This window comes from Camelina sativa, chromosome 16 (genome assembly GCF_000633955.1).
Source record: "Camelina sativa cultivar DH55 chromosome 16, Cs, whole genome shotgun sequence".
NCBI classification, from domain to species: Eukaryota; Viridiplantae; Streptophyta; class Magnoliopsida; order Brassicales; family Brassicaceae; genus Camelina; species Camelina sativa.
In genome coordinates, this window is record NC_025700.1 from 12,090,069 (window position 1) to 12,101,146 (window position 11,078).

Consider the following 11,078-nt stretch of genomic DNA (forward strand, 5'->3'; position numbering starts at 1 on the left):
CAGTCCCCTCCTCCGAAAACAGCTGAAAGTAGTAAGATGGAAGCTATGCTTGAGCAGATTTTGCAAGGTCATGAGCAAATGACAGTGACTTTCAATGGGCAGCTTGACAATGTCTACAATGAACTTATTGGGAAATTTGAAACTTTGAACATTCACGTCAAGAATTTGGAAAGTCAGGTTGCACATATAGTTGGATCCGTCAAAAGGCAATATGGGTTTTTCCCTGGGAGAACTGAGTCAAATCCCAAACATTCTTGTAATGCCATATCAGTGAGAGGTGAAGATGAAGGTGAAATTTTTTCTGCAGAACAATGTGAGCAATTGACGGAGAACTCGACTTTAGACGATGGTGTCATCGACACCACCTGGGTGTCGGTCGACACTCATCTCATACAGAACTTGAAACTACAAAATCTCCGATTCCAGCAGCTGTTGAGAGGGTGTATAAGCCTAATGTCCCTTTTCCTAAGCCAAGAAGGTCCAAATAGGAGATTGAAGAAGCTAGATGCAAGGCTATGATGGATAAGATGATGATTGAGATACCTTTGATTGATGCAGTAAATCTTTCACCACCACTTAAGCGGTTTGTGAAGAGAATGGTATCCAATTGTTTGAGCCATGAGGAATGAGCACTACTTACAAAAGATGTCAGTGCAATTCTGTTGAACCAGCCTGTTCAAAGGAAAAAATAGAAGAAGCAAGAGGTGGTTGTCTCTGAGAAAGTGAGTGCAATGATCAAGAGTAGGATTGCAAAGAAGTTACCAGATCCTGAAAGTTTTGTGTTAGATTGTTTTATCTCCACAGGAAGGTTTGCACACTCACCTTGTGATCTTGGCTCTAGTATTAATCTGATGCCGCATTTTGTTGCTGTGAGACTTGGGATGACATAATTCAAGCCAACTCAGACTTCCCTTATCTTAGTTGATCGCTCCCGAAGGATTCCTGACGGTGTCTTAGAGGATATTCAAATTAAGGTTGGAAACTTTATGATTCCCACTGACTTTGTGGTGCTGGAATATGACAAAGAGCCTAAAGACCCTCTCATCTTAGGAAGATCTTTCTTGGCTACAGCTGGTGCCATCATAGATGTGCAGAGGGGAAACATAACACTGAATGTGGGAGGTTTGAGTATGAACTTTGAGATGGATAAACTGAGGAGGGCTCCTATTATTGATGGACAGACTTTTTCTGTTGAAAAGGGTTCTGCAACACGAGCATCAAGCTCAGTGTCGATCGACACCGCTGTAGCATCGATCGAAACCACTCCATGACTAAGCTGAAACTTGTCCAGAACCGATTGCTCGCAGTATATTCTCTATGCTTCAAGCTAGGAAGCTGCTCCCAAACAAAAGACTCTCCACTCCACACTCCAGAGTCCTCAAGTAAGGCAAAGGTATGCATCTTATTTACCCAACCCCCCTCCTATCATCAATAAGACCTTCAAAGGTACAAAAACTGTTTCGCAGTTAACCAAGCCACGAGATTATCGTAAAGCGCTTGTTTCTTCTGTTGATGATTGTGCAGGACATAAAAGAAGCAAACCCATCCCAAAATGCCACCTAGGTCTTGTTCCTCACATCCTTGGCAGACCTCATGCAGCTACTACTTATACACCACCTTGTATGAAGAGGACATTCTCTTGGAAGCATGCACTGCCACGTTCTGCTCCACCCGATGCCTGAGCTTCAACACAGTCAAGCTAATGACTGAAAACAAGCGTTTAGTGGGAGGCAACCCACTTACGTTTTTCTTTTATTTTTGAGTGATTTTTTTTCTTTTTGCATTGAGTCAGTTTTTGTTTGAAATTTGTTTGAAATTATGAACTATCTATCTATCATGTTGCTTTTAACTTGTGTTTGAGTGTTTCTTAACAGAATAATCATCCAAGGATTGATCCATCAACACAACTAACTGCAACTAACAAGGAGTTTCGGACAACAAAACATCATTCGTGATGAGTGTCGATCGACACTGAAATTGATGCAGCAACATATACCATCTTCTTATTTTCCATTTATCTATATTTACTTATCTTCCTATTGGGCTTTTTATTATTTTTGTTTGCCTATTATGGCTGCGTCGGTTTCAACATTGCTTGAGGGTTAAGTTTAGACTATAGAGAGGAATGCTCAATTGTATTAGATGGTAGGGTTACAATATATATAGTGTGTACACTGGTGTTTATACAAATATTAATTACAATTATAGTCCTCAATATTCTAATGCTCTTACACGCCCCCTCAAGATGGAGGGGCATACGCAACTCCAATCTTGGATACTTGTTCAATAAATTGTGGTCGAGGCAGTGGTTTAGTCAGAGCATCCGCGAGCTGATCGTGAGTAGAGACATGAGTGACATGCAGAGCTCCTGCTTGAACATACTGGCGAACAAAATGAAAGTCGAGAGCAATATGTTTCATCTTCGAATGGAAAACAGGATTGGCGGCGAGGTATGTAGCACCCACATTATCACAATATATCACCGGAGGAGCTGGGAGAGTGATCCCAAGTTCAGTGAGTAGTGAGCAGACCCAACTCAGCTCTGAAGCCGTGTTAGCAACCGCCCGATACTCCGATTCAGTGGAGGATCGAGCAACACCTTGCTGCTTGCGTGAGGACCAAGAAATCGGATTCCCCTCAAGATATAAGATGTAAGCGTTGGTGGATACACCATCCTCTAAGTCTCGGGACCAGTCAGCGTCGAAATATGCATGCAACGTCATGGTTGTGTCTGAGCGGAAAAAAATACCAACGGTGGTAGTACCAGCCAGATAGCGTAGTATCCGTTTCGCGGCTTGCCAATGGAGTTCAGTCGGTACATGCATAAACTGTGAGAGCCTGTTCACTGCAAATGCTATATCCAGATGAGTGAAAGAGAGATACTGAAGGCTCCCTAGTACATCATGATACTCGGTCAGTGTTGCAAGCGGTGTACCAGAGGTCAGCGTGAGCTTTGGTGTCTGAGCCATTGGTGTGGAGACAGGACGAGAATGTAACATGTTTGTCTTGGCAAGAAGATCAAGGATATAGCGTTTTTGCATTAGATGGAGGCCTTTGGAGGTGCGAGTGGCTTCAATGCCCAAGAAATAGCTCATTTCACCAAGGTCCTTGAGAGAGAAACGTGCAGCAAGATGGGCAATAAAACTCGCGAGGAGAGTGTTGTTGTTACCGGTGATGAGTATATCGTCGACGTAGACGAGCACATGGACAACATCTTGACCATTTTTTCTTGTGAACAATGACGTATCCGCAATTGAATTGGTGAAGCCAAGGGTGCGAAAATAGGAGCGTAATTCCTGATACCATGCACGCAGAGCTTGTTTCAACCCATATAAAGCTTTGCGAAGACAAAATACATAGTGGGGACGGTCTTGGTCGACGAAGCCAGGCGGTTGTGTTACGTACACCTCATCCGTCAACGAGCCTTGAAGAAAGGCATTATTGACATCAATCTGCCGTATACTCCAGCCTTTGGAAATAGCAACATGAAGAACAGAGCGAACCGTCGTAGACTTGATCAACGGACTGAACGTCTCTGTGAAATCATGACGATATTGTTGGTGAAAACCCTTTGCCACCAGCCTTGCTTTGTACCTATCAAGTTCACCATTAGGAAGATATTTGAGTGTAAAAACCCACTTACAACCAATAACATTTTGAGTTGGACTTGGTGGAACAAGCAGGTAGGTTCCATGTTTGATCTGAGCATTTATCTCATTGCACATTGCCTGACGCCAGTTTGGATCACGCAACGCTTCGGCAACAGTTTTGGGTATTATTGGTCGTAGCTTGGTCGTGGTTGCAGTGAGGGAGAGTTTTGTTATTGGTTTGGTGATATGATTTTTCGAACGAGTCTGCATAGGATGGTTATTATGTGGTGGTTTCGGCGGGGGTGGAATTGGTGAAGGTGAAGGTGTGGAAGACGATGTAGATGTCGTAGGGCTATTGTTTGTTGGATGGCTTAATGGGCTTAATGGGTTGTTGATTGTAGATGGGCCTGTTGGACTTGGGTTTGAAGTTTGATCTGGTGGACTGGTGGTTGGATTGGGCCTGATGAGCTATTTTTTGGAGTTGGGCTAGGTGAAATAGTCTCGTTGAGAGATGGAGCTGGTGCGAGAAGCGTTGCGGATGTAGTGGGTGTGGTGCCATGCGACGATGATGTTGGCGATGGTGCAACCGGGAGAGACGGTGATGGCATGGGGTGAGGAGCTGAGCACGAGGGAGACATAGATGGAGCTGTAGCGAGTGGGCGATTCACAAGAATGACGGTGGAGGTGGAGTCATATGGCGTGTCGTGTGCCATTGCAGACAGCAGTGACGACGACGTTCGAGCAAATGGAAAGCTCGATCCAAGCAAAGATACGCACTCTGCGTAAGTGAATATCCAAGAAACACACACGGGAACGAGCGACGTTCCAACTCTTGAGAAGTGTATGGACGAGTCCAGGGAAAACACAAGCTTCCAAACACACGAAGCTTAAGATAGTTGGGATGCTGAGAGAAGAGCTTTACATATGGAGACTCATTGTCGAGAACTGGAGTGATCATTCGATTGATTAAGTACACGGCGGTCGCAAAGGCATAACTCCAGTAACAAGTAGGCATGGAGGCTTTGCTGAGAAGAGCGAGACCAGTCTCAACAATATGGCGGTGTTTCCGCTCAAAGAACCCATTCAATTCCGGTGTGTGTGGTGGTGTGGTCAAGTGTGTAATGCCGTGAGTCACAAGGAAGGACTTCAACGCTACGAACTCACCGCCATTGTCCGAGTAGAGAGTGCCAATCTTACACTTGAATTTGTTCTACACCAAGGCTTTAAATGCAATAAATGTGTCACTAACACTTGATTTCAGTTTCAAGGGATATAGCCAAGTATATCGAGTGAAATGATCTACAATGACCATGTAGTACTTGAAATTGTCCACGGAGACAATCAGAGAAGACCAAACATCAGTATATAAATATTGGAGAGGATGGGTCGAGACGATTGTGTTTGAGTAAAAAGGTTGTTTGTGACTTTTATTCATAAGACAATCAGAACAAGACAGTGTTTGATTCTGAGAATGGAATACGGGTAAGGAGAATATAGAAATAAGAGTTTTCAAAACAGATAAAGAGGGATGGCCTAGTCTTGAATGCCAAGATGGTAGGTCTGTTTTTGGAGTAGGAGTGGCAAGATAGGTGGATGCAAAAAAAGGTGTGACTGGCCACTCATACAGCCCATTTCTAGTCTTGCCTTGGAGTAACCGCGCCCCCGTGCTGAGATCCTTCACCTGAAAATAAGCAGGGAATAATTCCACCAAGACACCATTAGTATTGCACAGTTGATAGACCGAGATCAGATTTTTCTGAACATTAGGAACATAAAAGACAGCATTTAATGCATTAAGGCAGAACTAGTGTGGGAAATAGGCATCCCTAAGCCATCAGCAGTAGTGACTTCTTCACCCCCAGTGTAAGGCTGATGAAGTGCGAGGTTGTTCAAGTCGGATGTGAGATGATGTGTAGCACCAGTATCCAGCAACCAATTCCCCGGATTGTACTGTTGAGTCGTTGCTAAATGAGCCCGCGGCTGCCAAGGAGTGACAGACGACACGGACGACTGGTTGGAGCTGTATGGCATGGGCGGAAGCTGGAGTTGAGAACACCGACGAGCACTATGACCATAGACCCCACAGATTTGACATTTGCCTTGATATGGACGCGGTGAGTATTGTTGGTGTTGGTGTTGCGGATTAGGTGACCAGTTGTTGTCGGTGTGGTTGTTGCGATTGTTGTTGCGGCCATGAGGACGAGAGGAGTTGTTTCCACGGTAGGTCGCAACATTAGCAGTCGCTGGAAGAGACGACGTGAGTGCCGCCTTCGTAGCAAGTTTCGTCTAGTAGTTGAGCAGCTTCTCATGAAGTTCCGTCAAGGTAGGAGATGAATCACGGCCCTCAATCTGATCAATTACGGTTTTGTAATCTTCAGAGAGACCTTCAAGGATGAACTCAATCTGAGCTTCATGTTCCACTGGTTTCCCAAGGAGAGCAAGTTGGTCAAAGCGGATGGTAAAACCTTGAACATAAGCATCAATGGTCTTAGTTCCCTTCGTCTAGTGCTTGAGTTGTTGACGAAGCTGCTGAACATGACCATGGCTGGGGTTGGCATAAGTAGACGAGAGAGTGGTCCATATGTCTTGAGCCGTGACTGCCTTGGAGAGGATCGGCTGGACAGAGATGGAGATGGCGCCTAAAAGTGCACTGTAGATCAACCGATCTTGTCTCTTCCACACCACAAAGTCAGGATTGGCAAAGAAAAAATCAGCCGCAGTAACTGTCAGCGGCGGGACGGTGAGAGATCCGTCGATGTAACCAGCGAGATCATAACCATCGAGGAGTGCGTGAACTTGGCGGCTCCACATGAGAAAGTTGGATGCCGTCAGTTTCGTAACATTCATCATGTTAACATTAACGAGTGTAGAGGAGGGAGAGACAACGATGGTCTCTGAAACAGAGGCAGGAGAGTTTGAACCAGACATGATGAGAGAGTGAGTATAAACGAAAGGAAAGAAGAAGAAGGAGGAGGGGAGCGGCGAAATTTTTCATTTTTTATTTTTTTTTAGGTTAGGTATCACAGCTCTGATACCATATAGAGAGGAATGCTCAATTGTATTAGATGGTAGGGTTACAATATATATAGTGTGTACACTGGTGTTTAGACAAATATTAATTACAACTATAGTCCTCAATATTCTAATGCTCTTACATAGACTTCTAGGGTTTATTATTCAAGGGAGTATAAATACTCTTAGCTATGTATCGTAATAGGTGGTACTTTTGATTTTAATAAACCGAGAAAGCTTTTCTCAAACCGAAGTCTTTGAATTCAGCTCTCTTTCGATCCATTTATACGCAAGAAAGCTTGAACTCCGAGCAACGAGCGTTAACTCTTGATCCATTGATACTTGAGTTTTCAATCGTTATTGTTACGGTACATTAGTTGGTATCAGAGACAAAGATCCTAATCATGCCACCAAAGAAGACCCTTCAGGCTCAACTTGACGACCATAATGACGAGTTCCGACGGATGTTAGCGGAGATGCAACTGTCCGTTCTATCCTGAGTGCTCAACGTGAAGGTCCTGTTTTTCAGCGGCGTGAAGATCCCGTTTTTGATGACATTGATGCGGAAGATGCCTTCGATGCTAACCCTTCTGCACCGATTGGTGGTGGTCAGAATCGCGAGCAGCCACACCAAGAAAACCAACACCGGGGAATCATTCCAGCACCGCGCGTTGATGAGAGGCGTTGGGAGTCGGGTTTCCGGATGGACTTACCGGAGTTTTCTGGAGGTCTACAGGCAGAAGAGTTTCTCGATTGGCTCAGTACAACTGAGGAGTTGCTGTCGTACAAAGAGGTTCCTGATGCGATGCGTGTCTCTCTTGTAGCCACTCGATTTTGTGGACGTGCTTCAGCATGGTGGCAGCAAACTAAGGAATCCAGAGCTCGAGCAGGGAAGGAACGTGTCACCTCGTGGGCTAAGTTGCAGAAGTTGATGCGTAAAGCTTTTCTTCCGTATAATTATGCTCGTACTATCTATACCAAACTTCAGAATTTGCAACAGAATGCTGTCTGTTGATGACTACGCCACTGAATTTTTTTCCTTGTTAGCTCGTAATTCCTTGACGGAGACTGAAGATCAGTTGGTCTCTCGTTTTATAGGAGGTCTACGTCTTTCCATTCAACATACTCTGCTTCAATTTAACCCGCTCTCTGTTTCAGAAGCACACCAGCGAGCCTTGTTGATTGAACAACATTTTCGAGTTCCAACAACTACTTGGAATGCTCCTCGTGGTCGCCAAGCTTCTTCGTTGGAGACAGGACTTGTGAAGGCAGGGGAAATTCACGTTAAGCTTCTTGATAATTCTGAGGGAAACGTGTCACTGGGACAACAACGTCCTCCTGCATTTAAGTGTTTTAAGTGTGGAGAATCAGGTCATCGGCAGTCGAACTGTCCACTTCTCAACCGTCGTGGTCTCTTTGTTGGTGACGACCCTGTTTATGATGAGTATGGTGATACCGAAGACCAAGCAGACGATGTTGGAGAACAGTTAACCGGTGATACGGGAACGTTATTGATGATTCGACGTAATCATCTTGTTCCTCGTTCTGCTGAAGAATCATAGTTGCGTACAAATATTTTTCAATCTACCTGTACGATTCGGGGAAAAGTGTGTCGTATGATTATTGATTCGGGAAGTTGTACAAATATCATCTCTGAAGAAGCTGTTGCAAAGTTGGCTTTATTTACGGAATCTCATCCCGCACCGTATAACTTGGCGTGGTTGAACTCTAAGACGGATTCGCGTGTCTCTAAACGATGTCGGGTGCCCTTTTCTATGGGCCTCAACTACAAAGATTTGGTTTGTTGTGATGTTCTCCCTATGGACGCATGTCATCTTCTTTTAGGGCGCCCATGGCAATATGATCGTCGAATTATTCATGATGGTTTCACTAATAATCATACCTTTACGTATGAGGGGAGGCGTATAACTTTGATTTCGTCTAAGTCATCGTTGGAGGCGTTAGTGAACAGTGTTGAGGAGGCACCAAAAACCATTCCGACCATGGTTGCTAAGCCAGTGCTTTTTGTGCATAAGTCACGGATTATTGAAGAGGTTCAGGCGGAGAATGTTGCCTTTGTTTTGATGTTAAAGCCTAGTGATTTTGTTACTCCATCGGTGATACCGGTTGCTTTTCGTGACCTTTTGGATGAATTTACTGATGTGTTTCCTGCGGATCTGCCAAATGGTTTACCACCCTTGCGTGATATACAACATTGCATTGACTTAACACTGAATGCGGTGTTGCCAAACCGTCCTCATTATCGGATGAGTCCTATGGAACATGATGAATTGTGACGTCAGGTGGAAGCTTTGCTTACTAAGGGACATGTGCGTGAGAGCTTAAGTCCTTGTGCTGTTCCGGCTTTACTCATTACGAAGAAAGATGGATCATGGCGGATGTGCGTTGATAGCAGGGCGATCAACAAGATCACAGTGCGATACCGGTTTCAATTCCTCGTTTGGATGACCTGTTGGATCAGATAGGTCCTGCTTTTATTTTTTCGAAGTTGGATCTCAAGAGCGGTTACCATCAAATCCGTATTCGACCTGGAGATGAGTGAAAGACAGCGTTTAAAACGAGGGAAGGCTTGTTTGAATGGCTTGTCATGCCTTTCGGTTTGTCGAATGCACCTAGCACGTTTATGTGTGTTATGAATCAAGCCCTCTGTCCCTTTATTGGTCGTTTTGTTGTTGTCTATTTTGACGACATACTAATCTTTAGTTCCTCTTTGGCAGAACATCTTGGGCATTTGCGTGAGGTTTTAATGGTGCTCTGTCGTGACAAGTTATTTGGTACAGTCAAGAAGTGTGCATTTGGTGTCGAAGAAGTGCTTTTTTTGGGCTACATTATTTCCGGCAATGGACTCAAGGTTGATCCGTCCAAGGATGTGGCCATTGAATCTTGGCCTACACCAACTTCGGTGACTGATGTCCGGAGTTTCCACGGCCTGGCCTTGTTTTATCGGAGGTTTTTCTCGCACTTTAGTAGTATTATGGCGCCAATCACAGATTGCATGAAGGCGGCACAGTTCTCTTGGACCCCCGCAGCTGACCTTGCTTTTCGCACCATTAAACAGAAATTGACTACTGCCCCGGTATTAATTCTGCAACGTTTTGATGAAGCATTTGAAGTCCATTGTGATGCCTCTAAGTCTGGAATTGGGGGAGTGTTAAGTCAGTTGGGACGTCCGATTGCTTTCTTTAGTGAGAAAATTGCTGGGGCGTGTGGATGTTATAGCACTTATGACGTGGAGTTGTACGCTGTAGTTCAAGCCATTAAACATTGGCGCCACTATCTGTTTCATTGAGAGTTCATACTTTATACTGATCATGATGCGCTCAAACATATGGGTTCTCAAGACAAGGTTTCAGCACGTCATGCTGCTTGGTTTGCTTATTTACAACAATTTACTTTTGTCATTAAGCATAAGGCAGGGTCACTTAATAAGGTTGCTGATGCGTTAAGTCGTAGACAGTCCCTCTTAACAACGCTGCATGTTTCGATCACTGGCTTTGAAGTACTGCCAGAACTCTATCCTAGTGATCCTTTTTTTGGTAGGATTTGGCCTGACGCAAGTAACGGTCTTAGCGATGTTTATATGGTCTTTGATGGCTTTTTGTTTCGCGGATCTCAGCTTTGTATTCCGAAGTGCAGCTTAAGGTTAAAACTGATTGGTGAGTTGCATGGAGAAGGTCATGTTGGACGTGATCGAACACTCAAGTTGGTTAGTTCGTCGTATTTTTGGCCAACATTACTACGTGATGTTAAACGGTTTGTTGTGCGTTGTGGAGTTTGTCAAACGGCAAAGGGGAAAGCAACAAACGCTGGTTTGTATCTGCCACTCCCTATTCCTACACAACCATGGACAGACGTGAGTATGAATTTTATTCTCGGTCTTCCCCGCACTCAGAGAGGGAATGGTTCAATCTTTGTTGTTGTTGACTGCTTTTCGAAAATGGTTCATTTTATTCCTTGTAAAAAGACCACAGACGCGGTTCAAGTTGATGTGTTATTCTTTCGCGAGGTGTACAAGCTGCATGGTTTGCCAATATATATTGTGTCAGACAGGGACTCTCGTTTTCTTAGTCATTTCTGGCGGTCTCTTTGGCGTCTTCTCCGCACTAAGTTGGATATGAGTTCGGCGTATCATCCTCAAACGTGATATGATCATGGCCAGCAAGGAGACAGAAGCTGCAGAGAAACCAGAGATCGTGGGAAGGATCACTCGTTCAAGAGCTAAGGAGATGGCCAAGGAAGCTCATGCACTCATAGCTGACGGGTCATTCAATCTACCGAGGATCCAAGTCTTCAACATAACCACCCTGAAGACTTCACCCGGTAATGATAACTAGATAACTTAGGTGTGAAGTTTGTACTCTTTTTCCCATAGCTGAGTTTTGTCCCAATGGGTTTTCTCGGTATGGTTTTTAATGAGGCAAATGGATCACTACGTCGAGTTATCTAGAAGTCATT

The 11,078-nt window shown here is 44.5% G+C and overlaps 1 protein-coding gene across 1 annotated transcript; it reads right to left on the reverse strand.

Moving 5' to 3' along the window:
* LOC104753590 lies at positions 5,376-6,518 on the reverse strand. Its single transcript, XM_010475822.2, has 3 exons — positions 6,131-6,518; positions 5,952-6,055; positions 5,376-5,876 (listed from the first exon to the last, which is right to left on the reverse strand). The coding sequence occupies exons 1-3, from the start codon at positions 6,516-6,518 to the stop codon at positions 5,376-5,378; spliced, it is 993 nt and encodes a 330-aa protein (XP_010474124.2).

Bases quoted from the DNA above. Each gene is read 5' to 3' on its own strand.
- LOC104753590 (XM_010475822.2), bottom strand. From the start codon at position 6,518: ATGTCTGGTTCAAACTCTCCTGCCTCTGTTTCAGAGACCATCGTTGTC. The intron at 6,056-6,130 runs GTCATGTTCAGC...CTTATGTTCAAG, and splicing joins TTATGCCAACCCCAGCCATG to GTTTTACCATCCGCTTTGAC. The intron at 5,877-5,951 runs GTAATTGATCAG...CTCAACTACTAG, and splicing joins TCTCTGAAGATTACAAAACC to ACGAAACTTGCTACGAAGGC.